The 26,476-nt window shown below is 36.3% G+C and overlaps 1 protein-coding gene across 1 annotated transcript; it reads left to right on the forward strand.

Annotated features, from left to right (window-relative positions):
* The first annotated feature begins 3,467 nt into the window (after positions 1 to 3,467).
* LOC121411487 (transmembrane protein 209-like) lies at positions 3,468 to 24,144 on the forward strand. Its single transcript, XM_041604254.1, has 14 exons — positions 3,468 to 3,615; positions 7,875 to 8,030; positions 8,625 to 8,821; positions 9,830 to 10,113; positions 12,847 to 12,970; positions 13,392 to 13,481; positions 15,233 to 15,477; positions 17,145 to 17,241; positions 17,866 to 17,991; positions 18,577 to 18,674; positions 20,133 to 20,247; positions 20,925 to 21,019; positions 21,959 to 22,032; positions 23,320 to 24,144. The coding sequence occupies exons 2-14, from the start codon at positions 7,882 to 7,884 to the stop codon at positions 23,372 to 23,374; spliced, it is 1,749 nt and encodes a 582-aa protein (XP_041460188.1). The 5' UTR covers positions 3,468 to 3,615; positions 7,875 to 7,881; the 3' UTR covers positions 23,375 to 24,144.
* The last annotated feature ends 2,332 nt before the right edge of the window (positions 24,145 to 26,476 follow it).

Genomic DNA, 26,476 nt, shown 5'->3' on the forward strand with positions numbered 1-26,476 from the left:
TCGGCAATGGTTTCTGAATATTATCAAATAGTAAAAAAGTTGAGCTGACATTCCTCAGCCACTTTTAAATAGTGTGAAAAGGGGTAACACAAAGAAAAAATAGGAAAGGAATAAAGGCAAAATAAGACTATCACAGAGATATTTCTTGGCGTTATATAATAACACTCAACTAGTCATAAACAGGCCGGGGGTTGAATCAACCCCCCCCCCCTCAATATTTTCTGCGATCATTCCGCCGCGCGAAATTTTTTGACCGCGCCACTCGCAGAGATTATACTTTTAAGTCTCGCGCATCTTTTGAGACCAAATTTACGACGCCTGAGTACGCGGTTCCGAAATTACGCAACATTTCGTAAGTGCATGTCAGACCAAAAATTGTTCCAAAACGTGATTTTGTGTACAAAGTCAATGCAAATTGAGTTTTCTCATCTTATTAAGAAAGATATGATTATTTTTACTTTAAACGGTTGAAATCAATTTATTTTAGCATAATTATGTTTCAAAAAGGTTGTGCAATAAATCTGTTGAAAAAAAACAAAGAAAAACAAAGGGTTGAAAAACAAAGAAATACATAAAACAATAAAATACATAAAGCATTCTAGGAGCCTTATTTAGTGAATTAGAGCAAAAAGTATGATTTATGCATAAATTAGCATAATTAATTCATATAAAATAAAATCTCATTATTTTACCATAATTGTAGATTACATTGCACACTACCAGCGTGCAAATTTTTGCCGCGCTCGCACGATCGGCGGCCGAGAACTCAGGGGGGGGGGTTGAATCAACCCCCCCCCCGGCCACAGAACAGCCAAAAAAACCCGGCCTGGTTAGGGTTAATGTGTTCTAGCATCCGCTATCATCAAACTATGTGATATTTGACTATACACTGGCGAACAGATGGTGGGCTTTGGGCTATGGCCCCCAAAGTTTCCCGACCTAGGGGAAAAAAGGAAAGAAAGGAAAGGGGAAAAGGGGAAATGTAATATTATTGTCTGAATAGAATGTCAAAAACTATCAAAAAACTATTTTTGTATAAAATAGTCAAAATCTTTGTTAGCTCGCCCACTGCTTTGCAGAAATGTTTCATAATTACTATGTATTATAATATGCGTCTCCATTGTGATGAAATAGATTGCAGCAATGAATAACTAATGCACTTAATCAGTTGTCAATCTGGTTGTTTTAGTTCTTGGTAGAATATTTTTGAATAAATATAACTTCATACATTTCATATGATAAAATACAAATGAACAAGTAGGGATCTGACATCACAACCCACATAATGAATATTCATGAAGACTTGCCGAGAACTATTACACCGGAATGATCTTTAAAATGATACAACTTCGGGGGGGGGGGCAGTCAAATGTATTGCTGTACAAACGCGTGGCCAAATTATTTCCTGGATTATTTCCAAACACCCCCTTAACGAGTTTTTCTCTGTGTGCAAAATAACCCTCTAAACAAGTTTTTCGCGGGCTTTATTTACACATTTTGGTCCCTAAACAAGTTGTCACCAGAATATGACCCCGGGAAAAAGCTGGGGGGCCGGGGACATACCCTAAACACATTTGGCTCGCCTTTAAAAAGAACTTTGGAAAAAACATACCTAAAATACGTTTGACCCTTCGATTGACCATTGACCAGTCTTTCAAAACTACCACTTTTTAAAAAAAATTGTGTTTTTGATAGTACCTAAATGCTAAACGAGTGCACACCGCCCCGCGTCCAAAACTGAAAAAAAACCCACCCCTTTAAACACATTTTTTTGTCAAGCGTGTGTACAGCAATATATTTTACTGGCCCTCGACTGCCCCCCCCCCCCCGGATAACTTCGTTATATGTTATCCAAGTTTTGATCAAATTTTCAGCATTTTGCTTGGTAAATTTTGCTCTATTTATTGAAATATAAATATCATCAGCCTGGAGCATCCCTTTAAATACTAGTATCTCACTATCACTCCTCCTCACAAACCTATATTATATCATACCGGTGTATTCAACGCAGTGTTTCCACTTTGAAGGAAATTTCCGGATCATTTTCAGGTGATTTCGGGAAATAAGCAAAAAAAATCAAAGAAAATTCAGGAAATCAGAAAATTACAATTAAACTTCTAAAACATAACAACAAAACAACTTTCAATATTCTTGTTGTATTTAAAGAATTCACTATAATGTTATATTATAATTATTTATGTTACATTACATAAGAAATATTTTTATCATAACTTTATGAAACATAATTTGCCCAGGGCCTACGTCTTCATTGTTCCTGGTGCTCGCATTGTCTGTTTAACAAGATATATAATCCTGTTGTACTAAACATCACGTTTTTAAGATAAACCAAATATAAAAAAACACTTGAGTTATCATAAGTGACATACTCGCTTCTTTTACATGACTCAAAAAGTGATTACCCCATGCTAAGGTCTTCCTATATAAACATTTCCTGTCCGTGATTACGTTCGCATTAGTGGATTGGTGAGATATGTCTGCTCTTCATGAATTCCTAAAATCAGTCCTTAAAATGTCCCTTCTTCTGATCTGAATATCAAACATTTTCAGCTCGCGCTTCGCGCTCGCATCATTTGGTTAATGAAATACCTATATGGTCCGAGTTAATTCCTACAAAGAAACCTTAGAATGCTCCACTTAAGGTGTGAATTACCTAAATTTTCAGCTCGCGCTCGCAATATTTGATTGGTAAGATGCGTATGATAATCATGATTGCAAATAAAGACTACAAAAAGTGTTTCATGTGTTCAGATGTAATTCTAATAAAATCAGCAATCACTTGGCACTCGCATTAGATGACTATGGTGAGATATGCATACTCTTAATGGATTCGTAAAATATATTCCTTTAAATGTCGCTGTTTGCGGTCAAAATAAACGAAAAATTTCAGCTCGTGCTTCGCGCTCGCGTTGTTTAGCAAGACAGGTACCTATCATTTGTTTGCTTGTTTGCTTGAAATTTATTTCTGCGTTCAACATGTGGAACGCATGATTACATACATTTGATCATAATGTCCCTTTTTAGGTGACATATAAAAGAAATTCAGCTCGCGCTTCGCGCGCTCACTCAGTGATTCAAATAATTTGCTGGTGCCCCCACAAAGCCGTGACCCACGGAACGCCGGTGTGGACATAGTACATATCAAAGACAATTCCTTGCATATCTAAAAACATGATTGCAAAAAAATGCCAAAATATTTCAGTCATCCCCCCACCCATCAACACGGATTTACGCCAGTGTTGGTGTTATTTGTAAAAAAAGTGATTTCAACAAAAAAGGTCAGATTCCTTGATAGGCTCGCTTTGTTATTGTCCAATCTTTGTTAAAAAATAAAATTTGAACATTCCAGGAAAATAATGTTTATGAACTTTTCAGGAAATTTGATATTCAGCTTCTTCGGGAAATTCGTTTTGGATCAGACTCGACGACACCATACGTGCTTGCAAAACGGTACCATTCAAAACGCGGGATCGCGGGATGTGGATTGTATTCCGTTATATCACTTTTGCCTGTGAATTCATTGTTTTCCTGATAATTTTAGATATTGTAGCTGTTCTATACTTCTTTGAGTTGTTCTGAACTACTAAACCTGGTGAAGTAAGTTGAATGGATGTGTGGTTTTGTTAATTATCGCTGTCTGCCTTTTGTTTTCACTTCGGTCCCAAATGTTTATTATTGTGTGTGCTCCAGTGTTAAGCCAGCCGGCCAGCTCGCGCTCGCTCGGCCTCGAGCCTTGGCTTGACATAGACCAAAAGCTTGGGTCTCTATTAGGCCTACATAGATCTTATTGCAAATAGATTCACGCAAATGATCATGGGATAGAAAAGGGAGCAAAAGCGCCGCTATTGTCCGGATGCGACCGTCACCATGCGAACGCAAGCAGCTGACAAGGCAATCATTTACAAAACTCAAAAGTGCGATCGAATCGAAGCCCGCAGCCACTCATTCAATGAACAAGGTTATGATTGATATAACCTTGTTCTCAGTTATATCTCCATGTGTGGCAAAATAAGGGTGGCAATGTTTGGCTTATTTTCTCTTTTTCTTTGGGGCAATTGCTTGATTTTTTTTTACACTGACAGTTTCCATTAGACCTGTTAAGTGTTATTCATACAGCTTGGCTCTTAGTCTTATTTAGATTTGATTCTTTATATCATTTTTTTTTTAATTAAAAATAGAAAAAAAAAATAAAAATTTCTTGCCATATTACTTTCCACCAATAGAGGGCGTACACAAACAGTAGAGGCGCTGGTCAGAAAATTGGGATCGTCCCAGTTTACAGGGACTGTCTCAGTTTATAAGGATTTCTTCACACAAGAAATCTAGGAATGTTCATTCACCTGTCAAGTGCCGACACCAATCAAGTGTGCTAGTCAATGTAAACATATCAGGTTTCATAACAAGAGTATTGGAAGACGGTAAGTCATGAAAAATAGACGGTGAACTGGGGGGAATTGAGGTCACTGAATCTATTTTTAGCACTCTCAATTTCCGTAATTGCTGTCTTTGTCCCATAGGGGGAAGTGAAAAAAAACGTCCCCATAAACAAGGACAGTCTCAATTTATCAAGACATGATTTGTCTTTGTTTATGAGGATATCCTTGTTTTCTGGGACAATCCCATTTTTGGACCAGCGCCTCTACTGACAAAAATATGCCCAAAATTCAAGATTTTGAGTGTTCTGGTGAATACAAAAATTATTCCCCCGTTACTAATGATAAATAAATTAAAACTGTATGCAAATGAGTAATTTTGGTTACAAAAGTGATATTTAAATGATATTTTTAAAGTGTGTGCTCAATACAGCATTGGCATACCATAGTCCTACCTAGTCTTGAGGACGCAATGATGATGATTTTTTTAGATATGTCATATACTTCTTCATCATTGACGTCTTGACACTCTCTCCATAGTGTCTTCAGCGAAGGACCAAAACAAAGATGGATTTCCCCAATAAAACCATTTTTTAAAACCAAAATCATGAGAATTCTATTAATTTTATTAATTCTCACACCTTCCTACGCCTAATGCGTAGGAAGGTTTTAAATATTATCATATAAAAATTTTAAAAAATGAAGATTTCTTACCTAACTGATGCCGCGTAGACCCCTCGTTCCACATGTAAACAACGGAAATACAATAGCGTCGACCCTTGAACCGCTTATGTATGACGTACTTCCGGAAAGCAATGCCGTCTTAACGAACAATTTAGAGATAAAATTCTTATTTAACAAATATTAAAATTTATTTTTTGATCAAAAATAATTCATATCAATATATAAAAAATATTTATGATCAAAAAATAGATTTTTATATTTGTTAAATAAGAATTTTTATCTCTAAATTGTTCGTTAAGACGGCATTGCTTTCCGGAAGTACGTCATACATAAGTGGTTCTACCGTTCAAGGGTCGACGCTATTGTATTTCCGTTGTTTACATGTGGAACGAGGGGTCTACGCGGCATCAGTTAGGTAAGAAATCTTTATTTTTTAATATTTTTATATGATAATATTTAAAACCTTCCTACGCATTAGGCGTAGGAAGGTGTGAGAATTAATAAAATTAATAGAATTCTCAAGATTTTGGTTTAAAAAGATGGAATTCCGAGGGAAATCCATCTTTGTTTTGGTCCTTCGCTTAAGACACTATGGAGAGAGTGTCAAGACGTCAATGATGAAGAAGTATATGACATATCTAAAAAAATCATCATCATTGCGTCCTCAAGACTAAGTCCTACCCGTAGATTCTCCACAGGCCAGATGGTAGCAGTGAACAAGTGCCCGCAGCCACTCATTCAATGACTGACTTTAAGTTCCAGTAAACACCTCATCATATTTGATTTAGAGTATAACATCACATTTGTTCTTAAACTTAAGGGTGGCAGAGCTGTCTATTTTTTTTTTTTTTTTCGTGCACTGTCTGTGTGCATTCTTAGCCAGGAGGCTCCTAGAGTAGAGAGTAAAAATCATTTACTGACGTATGCTTACCCACCACGGAGCCAAGAATCCCTTCCCATTCATCTCTGTGTCCCGACAAAATACCTGAAACTTTTGCCCCCAAGATTTCTACTTTCCAGCCCTAATCATGTAAATGAGATACAACTTCATTTCTGAAATTTGTACGCTATCATTTTCATGTTTAAAAAAGAATTCATCAAAAAAATTAGAAAAATATTATGAAAAGACCAGAGATGCCAAGTTCAAAAAAATGTTATGCGTGAGATTTTCATGATTCGGCGTCTCTGCGCGCGTGCAGCCAGTACTTACACTCGTACATTGCGAAAAGGCGCACGCATGAGATATAGGCTTCATCATGATATCGATCCATACTACAAAACCATGCGATGCACGCACACGATTCATCATATCACGTACTAGCTGTGCGCTGACTGCACTCTCGATTCGTCTCGCATGCCGGGCTAGATGCGAAGGCGGTCGGCCAGTCGTATAATCTAGCGAATAATGCTACGTTTTCTCTTTTTTCTGTCTGGTCCCGATGCATGAGAAAAATGGGTGCCATGCGCGAGACAGACACTGAATGCGTGAGTCTCACGCACAATGCGTGAGTCTCACGCACAATGCGTAAGACTTGGTAGCTCTGAAAGACAGAATTTGGGACTCTCGTACCAAAGAGCTTATCTCTAAGACTGAAATGGACATGGTTCAGCAGGGTGCAGCTAGATTTGCAAAAGGTGATTACTCTCTAGGAGCCTCCTGGCTACGTAGTCTGAGCTGTGCAAACAAAGTGCACTTGTATGCACGGACTGTGGATACTCTTGGCCAGGGACAGGTACATCGGCAAGGTGAAGGAAAGTCCAAGGAAAATAATCAAATGATCATCAATATAACAAACTCTGCAATAGATTTGATTACTTTATTCTAGTTATAAATATATCAATCGATTATTTCATAAATAATTATCTCAATCATGATTTTATTATGATATTAACCTAGCTGTGTTTTCATTTTCTATCCACAGATACATAATTATTGCATGTCATTCAGGATCATGGCCAGACACTCTGAAGTTTTATTAGTGGCCTAGCCCCGAGATTTTATATTTACTGCAAAGACAATGAATTAAATAGAAAAAATGTGAGATAAAATGAAAGTATGACGAGAAAATAATAACTAAAAAAATGAAGATGATCTGTGAGAGAAGTCATTAGTGACTGAATGCGATGAAGAAGATGCAACTTTTGAAATATTTGTTTTATTAAAAAAATGGAATATATATCATTTATATTAATTAAATATCCATCAGCTGCTTCAAATAAAAATGAAATTACAGAGAGGTTAGAGGGAGACCATGAAGAATACTAGGACCTATACGCCATCATAAAATGTTTTGAATTCCAGCAGGGATATATTTAATCTTCAGTCTGTATGTCAGAGGCCTATACATATTTCTTAATACACTAGCTTATTTGTAATATACTTTATATTTGGTCTCTCCGGCCGCTCGATCCTCGAGTCTCACCCACCTCTCCCCCTCTCTCTAACATTATATGATCAAACGGGATCAAATTCAAAAGCCTGATTTGGAAATAAGGGACTATATTTCCCCCAAAATAGCAAAAACTACAAAACAATTTTCATTTTGAAATCAATTCTGATACTTGATCCTAAGTAAGGAAAGGTGAATATTGAGTATTTCCATTGGATTTTCGGAACTGAAGTGGCTACCCTGGGTAAATATGCCTTTATTATTATTTTCATTATTATTAGACTAGTCAGGTCCCAGGGGCAGTTAATGATCAAAGATGCAAAATACCCTTGTAATTAAAAACTCTTGTTTAAGAACAAATTCAGCTAATCATCATCTCTTGATTTATCTCTTTGTATTTACATTGTAGGTCCATCATGTTACGAGCAGGCCTCGGGAGCACTGCCACTGCCACCCCTGTCACAGAGAAGACTCTGAAACGGAAGACAGAGAATCAGTTGGCTAATCGGGCTCTGCTATGGTTTGCTATCAACTTCATCCTGGCTGTATTCTTCTTCCTGGAAATGTGAGTTGATAAAATATGTTTCTATATTTCACTTCATACAGCTGAGTGGGGAGGGGCTTGACATTATGATTTATTTTCAGTTGGTGTAATACCAATTCGTCCAATTACCAACTCGTCTACTATCATTTGGTCTATCATCAGTTCATCCTCTATCCATATGGTCTAAATGCTATTTGCTAACTCACAATTTTGTGTATTTAAGCAGTTGGTCTATTAGCCATTTATTCCGTATACCATTTGGTCTAATTGGATTAAACTTAATTTGTTAATTTGGTAAAATAAATGAAAGTAAAATGGATATTAGACCAATTGGTTATGAGACAAAATGGTTATAGATGAACTGGGGATTAAATGTAGTGGTGATTAGACCAATTGGTTGTTAGACAGAATGTTGATGGACAGATTAGGTTGGCTATTAGAATACCACCCTAGCTATTTCTAAGCTTTGTCCAAAATTTGTACATTTGGAGGTACAAGGATTAACAGCCCAGCATCATTATGTAATACCTCTTCACAATGTTTTTTTTTTTTTTTCAAAAAAATATGTTTATTAGACCGCTTGGTATTAACATTGTTATTATCTCACACCTGCAGGACATTTAGCTCCACGATTGATTTCTTTGAGCTGAGCCATCCGTCTGTCTGGTACGTCACGTGTGCCTTCACTGTACTCTTTACATTCAATTCATTGGTGGATCTGTGGCGCTATGTCATCCCCACTCTTCAGGGGATGCGGCATCCCATTGCCTTGTCACCGGTGGAGAAGAGCATGCTTGGTGTCCAAGACAATGGTGAGAACTTGATGCAGTATCTCAGGCCTACTCAATATGCAGCAGTGATTTTGAGCTAGTGGATTACTAATATGACGTGGGCAGCTTTGCTTGGCTCATGCTAATAGTAGCTTCCTAACACTTCCCCAAGGCTATGATCAAAGGCAATTCCAGCCAGATTAGTTAGACGCAATAGTTTTGAGAAGCCGACTGTTGTGCAAAAACAATACGGTCCGTGAAATGGTATTGTGTGTAATCCGACTGGATCCTCGCCTGGCTGGGATCCCAAAAGTATGTTACCTAAAGAAGATAACCTTCATCAATCCAGTGAAATCTTATCACAAACGTTTGCAAGCAAAATGATTTTAGTGTAATAGATGTAGAACATACTTTAAAAAGAGTTGATATTTAGTATTTGTGACAGGTTCATAATGTAAATCTGGCTATATTTGAAAAATATAAAGCTTCTGTCTGAATTCACAAAGGTGATTTTGAATCCATTGTTTGAAACCGTGGTTTGTTTAGTTTTCATCTATCTGTTTACTAGCCATTAATTATGCCTAATTCTGCCAGTATATTGATAGTTATCAATAATGAAGAGCAACCAGCATCAATTTAGCAAGCTGTGATAAATGTGAGTATGAATTTGTTGGTTCTGTGACATTTGCTCCACTATAAATTCCACACACTACTCAAATGACTAACTTCAACCCTGGATTTAACACTATACCCTACCCTAACCCCATGAAATCCTATTGCATCCTTTCACCTAACCCTACATCTTAGACGAAATAAAGGCTGGAGCAGTTGTCACAGGAGGAAATGTCATGTCCTCTTATATACTGGATGCTGTCTCAATATACTTGTTGAATAAAGCATTATTATAGAATGAAATATGCATAAATCATTGGCTTCTAATCAACAAGTCAAAACTGCCTTTGTGAATACAGACCTTATGGTTTTTAAACGAAACTTGTTTTTGAAGTATCATCTGTAAATAAGGGTATGATGTCTTTCCTATCTCTGCAGCTGTTGGTTTCAAGCTTTCCCGTCAAAGGATAGCATCTGCTCCTGCCAACCTGTACAGCTCCCACCAGTCGCCATCCTCATCGTCCCCATCGGTGAAACCTCCCAGTCACTACCTCTACTCCAACACAACCACCGGTAGCCCAGGGGCTAGTCCGTCCTTGATGGGTGCATATGGCACCCCCAGGCTCACGCCGAACAGTGCTTACAAGGGCCAGTACTCTCCAGGAGCTTCCCCTTCATCACAGGGGAGCTTCATCTCGATGACTGGACATTCTTTCAATCAGGTAGAGAATACAATTACAAATAATGCATGTAAGCGCGTGGATGCAGGGCCGAATAATGAACGATGTGCGAGAAGAGCCAGTGGATATACCGCACTAAGGTCCGCAGGAGTCGAGCACAGAGTTAATTATTTAGGTCCTCTATGCACAAAAATGCATGCATTGTTTGCGTTATACACCCCCCCCCCCCCCATGTTACTGAGCTGCCTGAATGCTATATTTGATCTAAATTCTAGATCTAGTCTAGGGTCTATAATACATTAATCATGCTGCTTGAGTACATGTATGTCTGACTGTCTTGACTCCAATTAAGTTATCCACAAATTCAAAAATCCAGAAAGTCACTGTTTGTATGGTAATCATTTCACAAAGTTATTCCAAATATTCACAGAAGTCATTAGTGAAATCAAAGATCCAACACAATTTAAGATGAAACAAAATGCTGTCTAATCACTAGTTTCAAACAATGGATATTTACAAATTCTTTTTATGAAGGTCACAGGCCCGTTGAAATAGAAGTTTTGGACCTGTGAAGACTTAGTATTGTTGACAGTGAGCTCTTGACTTAGGCTGAAACCAACAGAGTCCAATCCTTTGTCATGTGAATCGGCCTCTTGTTGGACAGCTGACATTGTTTCCATTTCTTTTCATTTCCATAATGGCATTGGCGACAAAAGTGCTATTTTCACTCTCGACATGCACTAGTTGACGGTTGCTCATCATTAATTGCTCTTGATATCACTCTGCACATTTCCTCTTTTCTAGTGTCACTCGTATTACTGTAATGTCTCAAGAAGCTCCCTGACTTGTGTCCAGTTACCGTCATTATATCTCGTGCTTCAAATCCAGCATCATTCAACTTCTTAACAGTGGTAGCCCTTAGACTGTGATTAGTATAAGGAGTGACGCATCCTGCTTCGGCTGCCAAGTTTTTTCAGTAACTTGCCAAGAGTATTCACTCCTAGTGGAACAGCGTCATACCATGGTCCATCATTAGGAACCCGAGATTTTGGTCTATACCAGAAAGCTGTACAAGAGCAGTTCAACATTGACTTATACTTTAAGAGACTTTCAACAGGACATCTTGGAGAATCCCTTTCTTTGTACATTTGCCCACCGTATGCTTCGCTTTCTCCCTCTTGTCGATATTTGGTCAATGAGTCCTTCATCTTGAAATATCTCTTCTCTTTGCTGTCTCTATTGAGAATCATCCGGTGCCATGGCTTTGAGGCTTTCCCTTTCTCTGTGTCCAAAGTAGACCATTACATCCAGGAAAACCTTGGTATAGAGACCAATTGGTGAATTATCATCTACCAGTCCACCTCCACGGATTTTCTTCATGTCATCAATGTTTACAGGAGGTTTGTGTTTCGCTGTACCTTTTCCGTCTGTCTTCAATTACTTGAGGACAACTTTGTATGTGTTATTCAACTTATGAAACTCCTTTGATGACGAGATGTCAATTTCTTTGTAGAGACTTCTTTTTGTACAAGGTGCCATCTTCCTTCCTCAGACTACCAAAGAAGCGACTCAAGACTTTGTCAAGCTCTCTCGTAGGGAGTTGATGCAAAGGCTCAAAATCAATTCCAACTAAGCCACAAAATCTTTCAACTCGGTGTCTTGCAAAAAGTTCAACTTTTTTCGTGTTCTTACCGTCAACAATGTCCCAAAGTTCATCCATTTCTTTATCCATCAACAAAACAAAATCCTTATCCTCTTTGTTCATCCATACTGATAATCCAATTTATATCCAACAAGGGGCACGAAAAAAGCAGAAAATAGACAAATCCGTTGCAAGGTCAATCTAGCACAGCCATCCAAACAAAAGTCGCGATTGCCCTACGTCAATGTACGTGTGACTGAAATCACAAGTGCGTATGACACGTTTTATTGCCTGCGTATTGGTCTACAAAGTACACAAATTGCAACTTGAACTTTGACTTGCGATTGTCTGTGCTGCCGAGCTGAACATTATATACGTCGTGCCATGATGCAGACCTCGCACTATACTGCACTCTGACGTCAGAGTCCAGGATAGAGCATTTTGGATGCCATAGACATAGTGCAATTCCCTGAATATCATGTGATCCGATTTGGATCAGTCAGATTACAGAACATTCTTAAGAGTTGTAGTATTATAACAAATAGCGAATAGGCATGAGTGCGATGATACAAGATTTACCGTGAGGTAAAAGAATATGCCTTATCGAATAGAGTGTCTCTCTTTCATGGAATTCCAAGTCTTTTATTATTGCACTGATAAGAATAATTGCTATTTGTGTTGTACAAGTCCTTAGGAATTAGCTAAAATTCCTAGGTAATCTATGGAAATTAAGAAAATATCAGAGCAAAAAGCAATGTCCCTGAGTAACACCATTCAAAATGCACACTTAGAATGGTGTAATTAAAGTGTGCATCATATTTACAGCATGCTTTTACATTCAGTCAGTTGACTCTACATGTATTGCACCTATATTTATTTACTTTTAGATCAGTATGTTGAACGGTATTGTGATGTCAACTATTAAGCAGTGCAATAGTACATTTTGTATGATATCGGTGTGATGGTATAAATCTTGCACATGACATTAACCTCCTGTTTGCATGTGTATTACAAGCTAAGTAACCATTGTAAAATATTTAATATGCATCATTTCCATTCATTTGTAAATAACTTAATTTGCACAAATACTGACTGTTTATGGTCATCGTTGCTTTTTTTTAATTCTCTGATAGACTCCAGGAAGCACCCCTCATACTCCAGCTGTTTCTTCATCAGTTCTGTTCAGAGATACCAGTGGAAGTGGTGGAAGTCATCTTAGACCCAGACACAAATCATCCCCAATCAGGCACTCCCCTTGTAAGTCAAATCCAATGAAAGCCTCCTATAGTTTGGGTAACTCCCTCAAACTGGCTGTCACTGATCCATTCGATTACCGTAACACATTTTATGAACATATTTCTCCTAAAACAGTTATATTTATGTATTTATTAATTTATTCTTCAAACCACTCACCCAGCCATCCACCCCCTATCCATTCACCCACTCATCCATCCAGCCAACCATCTAACTACCCATCCATCTACTCACTCATCTATCAATTCATTTATCCATCTATTCACCCATTTATCCATCTATTCACCCATCCATCTAATCACCCTCCCATCTATCCATCCACATGTTCATCACCCATCCATCCACCCTGATGTATGAACAATAATACATCTTGATGCTTATCTTTAAATGTAAAATATATTTAATTTGATTTGTCTCCCTCTAGTGATGACACCAGATACAGTTATTTCTGATGAGGCTGCTTTAAGAAGCTACTTATCTTCATACGAGGAGAAAGAAAAGAAAAACATGCTTGGTAAGAAAACTAAACTTTCAGATTTATTAGTTATCTGTGGTAATTGCTCCTGTGCTCATTTTTATGAGCTCAGTAAATGGTAATTGTGGGTGGTTTTTTAAATTCTTACTGGAAACCACCCTTGTCACAGATCATATTGGATTTTGGCAAATATGGGAAAAAAGTGAAAATCATTCCAGCAAAGGCATATTTCATGAAGCAAATAGCCATTGATTTTCACTGAGTGTTGTTATAAGCTACCAATATCCTTGCATCTGATTGGCTGAGAGTAAAGTAGTCATTAAAGATGCTGCATGAAACCCTTATAGAACAACGCCATGCAAATCAGAAGTATACTCTTTGGTTTTGAATTCTAAGCATGGAAAATATTTACTTTTTTGTAAAGAATTAATTACCAAGTTACAAAAGGCTCCATGCCCAAGCTCTTACCTTTTTTTTGGGGGGGGGGCTGTTTCAAGGGTTTTCATGATTATTCTCTTACTAAGCCACTGAGTTTTTGTCTCACCTGCGAAGCAGAGTGATACTATAGGCGCCGCTTTTCCGACGGCGGCGACGGCGGCGGCGTCAACATCAAATCTTAACCTGAGGTTAAGTTTTTGAAATGACATCATAACTTAGAAAGTATATGGACCTAGTTCATGAAACTTGGCCATAAGGTTAATCAAGTATTACTGAACATCCTATTAGAGTTTCATGTCACATGACCAAGGTCAAAGGTCATTTAGGGTCAATGAACTTAGACCATGTTGGAGGAATCAACATCGAAATCTTAACCTGAGGTTAAGTTTTTGAAATGTCATCATAACTTAGAAAATATATAGACCTAGTTCATGAAACTTGGACATAAAGTTAATCAAGTATCACTGAACATCCTGCATGAGTTTTACGTCACATGACCAAGGTCAAAGGTCATTTAGGGTCAATGAACTTTGGCCGAATTGGGGATATCTGTTGAATTCCCATCATAACTTTGATTGTTTATGGATCTGATTCATGAAACTTGGACATAATAGTAATCAAGCATCACTGAATATTTTGTGCAAATTTCAGGTCTCATGATTAAGGTCAAAGGTCATTTAGGGTCAATGAACTTTGGCCGAATCGGGGGTATCTGTTGAATTACCATCATAACTTTGAAAGTTTATTAGTCTAGTTCATTAAACTTGGACATATGAGTAATCAAATATCACTGAACATCCTGTGCGCGTTTCAGGTCACATGACCAAGGTCAAAGGTCAATGAACTTTGGCCGAATTGGGTGTATCTGTTGAATTACCATCATAACTTTGAAAGTTTATGGATCTGATTCATGAAACTTGTACATAAGAGTAATCAAGTATCACTGAACATCCTGTGCGAGTTTCAGGTCACATGATCAAGGTCAAAGGTCATGTAAGGTCAATGAACTTTGGCTATGTTGGGGTTTTTTTGTTGAATAACCATCATATCTCTGTAAGTTTATTGGTCTCGTTCATAAAAAGTGGACATAAGAGTAACCATGTATCACTGAACATCTTGTGTGAGTTAGAGTAGTATTCAAAGTCAGCACTGCTGCTATATTGAACCGCGTGATGCAGGTGAGACGGCCAGAGGCATTCCACTTGTTTACATTCTGGTCCACCGTCAGACACAATTTACAGTTTGAAGCTCCCATATCCGATTGTAATGTAATTTATATTAAAGTCCAGTCGCAATAAATTGTAGTTAGTGTGAGACACGCTTAACTTGCGTTATTGACTCTGCATCAACAGGAATGCCAGACCAATCGCCAAACAGTAGCCCGTCCTTCTGGGCCTACAACCGTTCTGCTGCCGACTTCACCTACCTGCTGGGCAAGTATCAGTACCAGCTGGCCAGTAGGTCCCCTCAGTCTCCGGCCACTGGACGGGGTAAGGATGACCAGGACTATCCCGCTACATATGGAGCTGAGGAGGCCTGGGAGAAGCTAGAGGTGGACAGGGAGACCCTTGACCGGTGGATTGCCAATCTAAGACAGGTGCGTTCGTATGGGCCATAAGAATGATTTTTTGAGCATTTCGCTATCTTTGCACCCTTATTTTGATGTCACTCCTACAGGTGCTTTACTCGGTTTCTGTATAATTGGCATTTAAAAAAAAGAAAATTATCGGCATACATGCAGTAGTAATATAATAATGATGATAATAACAGCAACAATGATAATGATGATAATAATGCTGAATGCTTATTAAATGCTTAAAAAACTTGTTAGTTTTCTCTCTTATAAATATGAACGAATGAGATTTAGATATCAAATTAGTTTAGAAAATGTAAGCCTTATAACAAGAAAGTTAATACAAAACACAATTAAAATGATTCATCAGTTATAACAATAATATTAACCAGGATATAATGTAATGTAATTTCTTTAATTTTGAAAGATAAGGAGCAACCTTTGTGTATATAGAATTATTCTATTCTAGATATGGATGTATGAGACTTTTTTTGTCTGCATCCAGCTTACAACACACATATGCAGAGAAAAAAAAACAACAATTAAATGATTCTTCTAATCCAGACTAATGTATGTAAACCCATTGAAGTCCTTGAAAAAAAATAAGTATGGTGTGTGATATAGAAACTACTGAAAAGCAATTAATGAAATGCCTGTGTATATGTATATTACAGGGCAGATCCAGGGGCTGTATTCTGAACATTGTCTTTTCTCCATATTTTATCTTTTCTCAGAGATATGACAACATCGGTATACTGGTGGATGTCATAACTTTTGTCACAAAAATGGTCATTAATTTTGTCTCTTCTCTTTAGCGCACAGCAAAATATGCGGCTTTAAATGCGCATAATCCTTTTATACAAGCAAAAGATATGACAAAAGTTATGACAGGGGGGTAGCAGTCATAAATTTTGTCATATCTTTTAGAACCAAATATCCCGATACCCTGACTGAATGTCAAGCAAATAATTATATTATTCAGATTAGATTGTGGTATTAGTTTCACTCATCTTCCATGACAATTTTCAAAATTATTTTTTCATGCTACAATTAGTTAGGCCCTACATATTTATTCCTCCTTTTTTCTCTGTTTTCCTTTTCTACTTCTCTAAAATTCTTCACAGCTCCCTGTCTCTCTTTGTAATTAAGCGCATCAATATACGCGTAGTTGCGCGATGCCAGCAACTGTTTTGGGGATACGCCCTACCTGCCACGGGGCTTTCCAATTGGCTAGAAGGGCTCCAGCTGGGAACTAACGATGATTTTGATTGGTTTGCTTCCGAAAAGATGGGTGGGAACTTTGAGAGATATGACAGGGAAAAGACAATGTTTAGAATACTGATTTGTGACAATCATAGTGGTGTCACATCTCGGAGAGAAATGACAAAATTTATGACAAAAGTTATGACAGAGTTCCAGAATACCACCCCAGGATTTTTCCAAGGGGGATGATGGGGCAAATTTTTCGGAGGAAAATTTTGACAAGCAAAAAAAAATGCTCTCAATCACATGTTAAGCATATTTCGTAACCTTCAATTTCAAAAGAGGGGGCACACCTCTGTTTTAATGCCATTTTTACATTACAAATTTTAATGTTGCTTCTCAAAGGGGGGGGGCACGTGCTGGCTGTGCCCCCCTTGGATCCGCCTGTGTATGTTTACTTATTTATTTTATTTTTTTATCTATTTCAGTGGTTGAGTCAGACTGTACTTGCACCCATTGTCAAAGAGATAGACAATGTCAACAAGACACTCCAGAGGCTTGGACATGGGGATCTTCAGATAGGGGGTATGTACATAGTTATACAGATAAGGATACAGATTGCAGTACCATACCCAAGTTCAACCTGGTGGGTGTTTCACAAAACTGTTCATGAGTTACGAACAACTGGTGTTCCTTTCTTGCGGTAAATGAAACCCACCAGATTTCCATTGGCGTTGATTTAGTTCCCAAGAAAGGATCACCAGTCATTCATAAAGTCACTTGTAACTTACAAACAGCTTTATGAAACACCTACCATTGCCTTGAAATACAAAGCTTTAATAGCAGGCCTGCCAACTACTCCTTTTTAAAAGGAGTTACTCCTTTTTTGGAAATTTTAATATCCATTTTATCATAGGGAAAGAAAATTCTCCTTTTTTTTGTCCACATATTATGTACAGTCATCTATGGGAAATATGCTGTGACTCCTATTTTGTAAATGAATCACTCCTATTTTGTATGTTTACAGGTTGGTAGGCCTGTAATAGCAATGTCTGGTTTTCACAATTGATCATACACATAAATCATTGCAATCAGTCATAGAAATCAGCTTCAAAATCAGTCACGAAACTTTTGTGTTATTGGGCGTGCTCAGGATTCTGTAACACAGAGAGAACAATGTTGTGTTTTTTTTTCCAAATCTTGCTGCAGATACGAGTATATCAGCTCTTCGTCAGGTTGCAATTTTGAAGAGCCAGCATGTACCTTCCCTCAACGTCCTGCTCTCGTACCTTGACATATCATCCAACCAGGAATACATTATACAGAGATACAGAGGTGAGAGCTCATGCTTTCATATTATCCCTAAATGGACTGGGCCATTTCTTTGCAACATAGACCTCAAGCTAGTATGAAATAAAAATTCTTAACATAATATTTTTATTTTTATAATCATGAATAAAATATGCAAATTTATTCATGAAAAACATAAATTCCATATGGTATACCCAATATCTTTGTTTTTTCATCTTTTGTTTTTTATTGTTTTGTTTTCAATAAAAATTATTACAGACTATTTTTTTATAAAGTAAATTTAATCCTAAATTAATTATGCAGACTTATGAATTCTTTCTCTTATGAATTTTATCTCCCGTTAACTTTGTACATGAGGTATAAGAATGAGCCATAATTGGCGTGACATTGTCTTGTAAAAAGTCATGTGGTCTCACAGTATGTCACAAATTTGATCCCAAATGGTGCACAAGACTTCAAAGAATCTTTGTGCGTTCCAGAAAAATCATGTGAAGTCCTTTTAGGGTTTATCCTCATTTATTCAGTAGTTTAAGATACATTTCTTCATATATTAGAATAGAAAGAATCTTTAAATCAATTTTGCAAATTTCTGGCATTTTTTTTCCTCAGACCTTGCTCGAGGTGGTTACATCTGTGAGTTCCGCTGGGATCAGGGTGGAGAGTATAAGGGCCGCAAGTGGCAGAAGGATTTGCCTACTGACTGTGTGGTGAGTGATAGTGTAGTAATACACCAGGCTTTGAGTAAGTATAGTGGAAATTATTTGTCCGTGGTTGGATTCGCCCCAAGGGGAAAATAGTTCTTTTACCACTACAACCGAGGATGAATAATTCCCTCCATACTTTGAAATAAAAGGCCTGGTATATTTGTTTTATGTCCTACATTTAATAAGTTAGAACTACAGATCTTTATAATCTAGTTCTTGTACACGTTAATCTTTTTTAAAATCTGAACCAAAATATAGATAATGTGCTGCGCTGACTGACCTACTTTTCCTGAAGCTTTGTTTGTATCAGTGATCTGTGAGGTCAGTGATGTAATAGTGCACTGTTCCTTCATTGACGTCACAGAATAGTAATTTTTCTTCAGTGGGTGTTTCATTTTCAACATCATCGCAAAATAGTAAGAATATGTTTGGTCACATGATGCTATTTAATCCAATCAGCATACATGGTTTAACTTATGTAGGATTTAATTTGAAATAATACAAATTATGGAGGGCATTAGTATGAATTATTCACTAGGTACCTATGGAACAGCTCTTACTATGCCTTGGGCACTTTGACTAGTGTGTGTAATTATTTTAATGCTTGAGCAATATAATGTTTATTATATGTTTTATAAGATATTGATGTGCATCCTTGTAATTTTATAAACCATCCTCATCTCAAAACCATGATTGGTCAATAGAACTAATCATTAGTACTAGTCATTTGCAAATTTGCTTGTTAGCTAAATTAAAATAATACTGGTAACGTGATAGAGTTGAGTTGGTCGTTTGATTAGGATTCATATCTCCGTTTAATGATACGATTAATAATATTTTGTACCTGTATTGCTCATATTAACATCTAATGTCTCTATGTGCTTCCAAAACTGCACTTTGGATACTATTACCCTGGCCAGCCTTTATACACCACACAATCATTTAAAGGAATTAATTCCTGCCAGGTACCCATTTACCTCACCTGGGTCAAGTGCAACACAATTTGGATGAATTTCTTGCTGGGAAACATTGCCATGGTTGAGATTCAAACCCAAGTTCTTCTAATTGAAAGGCACTAGTTCATGATGCTCCCACGTTTATTAAAGATATAATATTTAAATGAAGTAAAGAAAAAATATATCTTTATATGTGTATTTTTCAAAGGGTGAAGATGACCTTTTTAAAAGGTGATTCTGAGAAAAAATGTACATTTGTAAAGCTGAGTTTAAAGAAACATTTATTGATAAATCAAATGCTTGCTAATATCAAGCATTATTGTTAGTGCATACAATAGATAATTAAAATGAACCAAAACCTAACAGAAAGGTATTGTAAGTTCAATGGGGGGGGGTCTCATAACAATATAGTGATTGAAAATTGTGATTATGTTATCCTGTAATGTTGTGTTTATTTCCTTGAGCATATTTTAACAAACTCTTCTGTACTTGTTTATTTCTGCAGCTTGTACTCCATGCTCTATGCACCTATCTGGATTCCTGCCTACCACCCCACCCTAAGCATCCAGATGGAAAAATCTTTACTGACCAATACTTCATGAAGATGCCTGACAAACCAGGTACTTTTTTATATGATTTTTATTTAATTTCTTTCTGCATTTCTTTCTGCAATACGTTAGTTGCCTTTTTGGACTTGAATCGCAGATAAGGTTTACTAAAAAAAAAAAAATGTCATTCCAAACAATAAATCCACCAAATTATTATAACATTCACAATGAGCAGGAGAGGATTGTTCATAATATGTGCCTTAATACATGAGAGCATTTGATAAAAGTATGTATTGAATGTTTTACCCAACAAAGTTTGTTTGATCTGACATTTCCCATGGTAACAGTAAGACACACTTGTACCTCTTAGCCAATCAAAACCAAGGAAAGTTGTCAGATCTGACAACTTGTTGGAAGGCTAATATTTATGAAACACTTTTAGTGATGGTTCAAACTTTTGAAAATATGGTGCTGCTTGATTGGCCAAGAGCACATTTTCCATAGAATTTTAGCATTTTTTTAAAAGGAAGTTTTAAATAACAAACATTATTTTATTGTCAGATTTATTTGGATTAACAAATCTTCAGATTAATGAAGCTTCAGTATGTCAAAACTGCAGAGTATTTAAACGTTTGGAATAACAAGCTGCGATCGATGGTTTTAACATTTTTACCAATCCCTTACATGCTGATCATCAAATTTGTATGCAACACCAATTATCCAATCTTGATGTTTAATTGTTTTTGTAGATCTGAAAAAGGAGAATTTGCTGCTCTTCCAATCCAAGATCAATCCACCTCACTACAAGGTTATACTTGGTGATGATACATGGGACCTTCCAAAGGTTAGTCCACTACAATCTCAGACACCCCCCCCCCCTCACTACAAAGTTATAATCGGTGATAATACATGGGACCAACCAAAGGTTAGTTCAGTACAATTTCAGACACCCCCCCCTCACTACAAAGTTATAATCGGTGATAATACATGGGACCAACCAAAGGTTAGTTCAGAGCAATTTCAGACACCCCCCCCCCTCAGTACAAGGTTATACTTGGTGATGATACATGGGACCTTCCAAAGGTTAGTCCACTACAATCTCAGACACCCCCCCCCCCTCACTACAAAGTTATGATCGGTGATAATACATGGGACCAACCAAAGGTTAGTTCAGAGCAATTTCAGACACCCCCCCCCTCACTACAAAGTTATAATCGGTGATAATATATGGGACCTACCAAAGGTTAGTTCAGTACAATAATAGACAACCCCTTCACTACAAGGTTATACTTGGTGATAATACATGGGACCTACCAAAGGTAACTAGTTCAATTCAATCTTGGATGACTCTTAATGAATGTTAAGCCATAAATTGCTCTTTTTCAAGGCAAGATCACTTTTCAAAGGGCACATCTTTGTATTACAACACCAAAAATTCCTTAGTCCAGTGAAAGGGGCATTCAGGCCAATCAGTAAGGCATCAAAGGCCGTGCTCGTTTATGACGTCACAAATCCAAAACTTAAAATTCTAATAACTTTCTTAATCTTTAATGGATTTTCCCCAAACCTTTACCAATATTCTTTATAATTTTTTCTCCTATTTTTACAACAAACTTTTCTTCAAGGTGGACTTCCCCTTTAATCACACTAGTAAATGCTGCTGGCATTTCTCATATTAAAATAATTCATGAATGTCATTTCTATATTAAGTGCTACATGAATTATGATGTTAAGCTATTCATACCTTTAATGTTATAAATATTCTTATTTCCTCCACATACAGGGAAGAAACAACTTATTTCAAGCTATCCTCTTATTTCTGCATCATATCAAAACCAAAGAGAATGGAATGTTGGGGTAAGTATATCTTATGATGTCAGATTGAATTCAATTGGATCCCTGAATGTATGTGCAGAAAAAAAAATCAATTACAGCTTGGTATTCTAAAGGTTCAATATTTTGAAGATTTATTAGTCAGAAGGTTTGTAAGCCCGAAATTTGTTCTTCCAAAAATGATTAGTTTCAATATCTAGGAAGTTGGTCAATCTGAAAACAAAATAAAGTTGTTATTCCGAAGCGTTATTCTGTATGGTTTATTACATATTGTTCTAACGAACCTAATTTCATTTTCAGACTATCAAAAATTCAGCAAAGACAAGTATGATTGGGTGTCCATATTTCATGCACATTTAAAAAGTAATTATTAAGGTGGTATGCAATCATAAAATCACATTGTTTATTCTAAATCAACTAAAATTATAACTTAATGTAAAATAGACATCGTAGACTGAAAAATCGAAATTTTGTGACTATCAACAAGTGCAGGCTGTGCTTCTAAAATTCAGAAAAAGATGTCATTCTACGGATTAGAAATCGCAATATTTTAGACGAAAATTCAAGCAGATTAAGGTGAGATATCTTTTTGAGATTACAGGTAAAATTCTATAAAAAATTTGGCATTATCATTATTTTACTTGCCCTTTTTTAAGAAATATGCTTGCAAAATAGTGATTTCCTGTTGCTTGTCTTGTGGTTCAGATTTTCCTGGAACTGATACAAAAGTTGACAAAATTTGCTATTTTGTCAATAAGTATCTTTAAGTAAGTTACACCTCATGAATTTTAGGTAATTTATCCTGTTGGTGATATCAAATTTTCAAGATCAAGGTCATGCATGAATTTTTGCCCACGCTTATTGTACATGTATATAACTATTGGCTCTTAAAGGAAACCAATACCCCAAAAGAGAAGCAATCTTATTGAAAAGAGTAAAATGAGAGAAACAAAAAAAAAAAAAAGTTTCATCAATATAGGTTATGAAATAAGAAAGTTATGGACGTTTAAAAAGTCTTGTACTTTCTATGGGGTTCCTCAAATTGGCAAACGTGCTTCAAAATGGCTGATTTTGTGGACAACTCTCCATTTGTTTTGTATAAAATTTTTCAGATTTTCCTCACTGTCTTTCAAATTGCATCTTGCCTACTGAGTACATCATATGTCATGGGAAAATATAATTCACATCACCTATGTCTAGGTCAACCTCTTGGGTTTTGGTTTCCTTTAAATCTCGCTGCAGGTAATTATAACACGATCCAGAATATGAATATTCAAATGATTTTGGTAATTATTATTTTTTTAATTACAGGAGGGTGAACCTTGGACTATCAGGGGTCAATATACTCTGGGTGATTGACAGCTGAGATGGACCAATCAGAACTCATGAAGGGCAAAAAGTAGGCGGAGCTTAACAGCAGGCAACCAATGACCAAAGTTGAAAAAAGTTATGAAACTGGCAAGTTTATTGAGACTGTTTCCAAAGGTTAATAGAAGGAGAAGGATTTCAAGTGCTGATGCAATTATTTCATTTGATGGCGTCTTGAATGATAGGAAGATGATAAAGAAATTAACAGGAATTTGATGTGCGAAGAGAAGAAAAACTGATAGAGAAAAATTCATTCTGATGAACCGATGAATGGTAACTTGTGACAAGAGTTTAGTTTCCGAGTAATGTTGGATGTGAAGTGACATGTGGTCCATAAATATTTTGTACCACACTTTATCCTAATGGGATGAAAGCTATCAAATACCTTCTCCATCTTATCTTCCCAACTGACCCATTTCGACTGTACAGAAGTGTCTTGCATCTTTCATAGTACTAATCTTACGTATATCGTCACTGGGATATTAAAAAAAAATCCCTTCAATCTCAAACTTTAAAAATGTAGAAAGCAGCTCAGAAAAGTCTGTATTTTTAGAAATGGCAATGATTAGCAACCTCATATTGCTTAAAAACATTCTCTTAACATCAATAGGGTTTAATGGAACGAAAGCCATCAACCGACTTCCATGCATGCAGCAACAATAATTTTCTCTGTCTCCTGTATTTTCTTGACATTATTTATACAATATAGTGTAGAGAATGAGCCAATTCAACCCTTGATTTGCCTAATGCAGGGACTGTGATTTTTTTTGTTTAATAAAATGTCCTTTTTTCTATTTTATAATGGTAAATTCAATGAATTTTTGCATGAAAAATAAAGAACCAAAACAGATTTTCTGTTTTGATTTACCGTTAAAAGTGAAAATCACTGTCCCTACTTATGTGCATGTTCAACTGAATTCTATTCTAGTATTAATTGTTCTTAATTGGAAGGCTGGAATGGGGGATATGTTTTGCAACTGTGCACTTTCTTGTGTTACCTGCACAAATTCACGAAGGCTGATAATTGAATCACTGTGAATTCTCAAGTGGCAGTGTTGAAAATGATTTAAACTTTTTAGGGGCATTTTTTTTAATTAGGGCAATTCCTGAATTTTAGGGGCTATTTCTTCATTCTGTTTTGTGCAACAGGCAGGCATGCTGTAAAAAATTTTCTCATTCTGCTGTATGAAGAAAATTCATTTTATAAACTTTTTTAAATATTGTTGTGGTAGATATTAGGGCAACATTCGAAAAGTTGGTTGCCTCCAAAACATTCAATTGTTGATTTGAATAAATAGAGAAATATTAAACTAGCATAATGCTGAAAATTTCATCAAAATCGGATTTTAGGGGCGATTTGGGCTGTTATGAGGGCAATATTGCCCATCGCCCTCCTGTATTTCCTATGCTGTCGAGTGGGCAGTTCACCATTTAAACACAATTGCAGAAAGCTTATCCATCAAAGGACCATCACATATCTCATGTCTGGCAGTCAAGCCTGTTGGCATGTATAGCAGCTCAAAATGAAATGAATATTCCTATTCTAAAGATCAGATGTAGAGATTTTTAATGATTATCCAGAGCTACTATGTAGATTCTGAATCCTTTTATTTTTGTTTTTTTTTCTACATGTACACCTTGTATGCAATGAAATTGAATTTGGAAATTGGATTTTCTATAAACAATTGTATGTTGTGAATTGTAATTGAGTTTGATGGTGGCTGTGTGTTACCACCATCTTTTCAATGAATTGATTTGATTATATCTATTCATCTGCTTTTGCTTTCTGTCATGAATCGAACACAAATCTCTGCCTTGCAATACTAAAAAAATGGTAAGAGTACAAATACTGTTCATTTTACATTTGTTTCAGGACAATCCCATGTGAGAAAATGATTGACTCTCTCTATATATAGAGCAAAATAGTGTTTGACAGTCCTGGGGCCCTTTGCAGTAGATGTTACAAGCAACTGCTGCTCGAAAAATCAAATGCAATTTGATTTTAAGCAATGATATGTGAGCATTAGGGACTTGTGATTGATTTTCAAAGTTCCTTTTAATTGTAACTCCTTCTGCAACAGACCCCTGTAACATAAAGCTTAGCAATTGATCATAGGGCTGATTGTATGTATTCAGTAATGTGTAAGATCAATCTTAAAAGTCAGCCTTATTATCGATCACTAAGCTTTAGACCAATGTCCTTGGAGTGAAAAAAATCCTAAACAAACAGAAATTGCCCAATGAAAGTTGGTACTTGTATAATTCATGTTTTGGGGTTTCTTTTTAGGAAGATTTTTGTTTTGCAAAATAGGCTCAATTTTGTGGTAAATTTACCTTAGTAAATATAATAATGTCATCAATAGGATATTTACCATGGTAAATATGACAATGAAAATATAACATTGTCAGCAATTTTAGTAGAATGAATTATGGGATGGAAGAGTTCATTGATAGAACAGACATCATGATATTTACCATGGTAAAATAGCTACACAAACTACTAACAACATTTAGCCATTGAATTATACTTCCCTTCTGGAATTGTCCTTCGTGTCTGATGAATTTTATTGAACCTATGTTATCAAGTAGGAGCACAAAGTTGCATATGTATGAAATTGTACTTATGATGATATGAAAATAATAAAATTACTAAATGAAATATTTCATAACAATTATGAGGTCACATTATTACAATCATCTTCTTTTTGCAGGTGCTTAAAGTTGGATCTCTTGGGAAAATAGAAAGAACTGGCAACTAGGATGTTTTGCAAATATATTTGCAATCATTTGGAAATTTTCAATGCAAAATCACATTTGACATATCACTTGCAACTAAAGCAAATTCATTTACTGCTTGTTTTTGCCTGTTTCAAAATAACAATACATAGAATTTGTATAGCACACTTTCCATCTTAATTAGATGCTTTAGGTGCTTCATAGCATAGTACAGAAAGGTTTCATGAATTGGAAAAGCAGTTAACTGCACATTTGCAATCAATTGCAAGACATGTTTGATTTACCCCAAATGACTTGCATTGATTACAAGTTTCTTGCCATGTCCATTACAAGACATATTAATGCTTGCTTTTCATGATCTGAA

Source organism: Lytechinus variegatus, chromosome 3, assembly GCF_018143015.1.
Source record: "Lytechinus variegatus isolate NC3 chromosome 3, Lvar_3.0, whole genome shotgun sequence".
Taxonomy (NCBI): Eukaryota; Metazoa; Echinodermata; class Echinoidea; order Temnopleuroida; family Toxopneustidae; genus Lytechinus; species Lytechinus variegatus.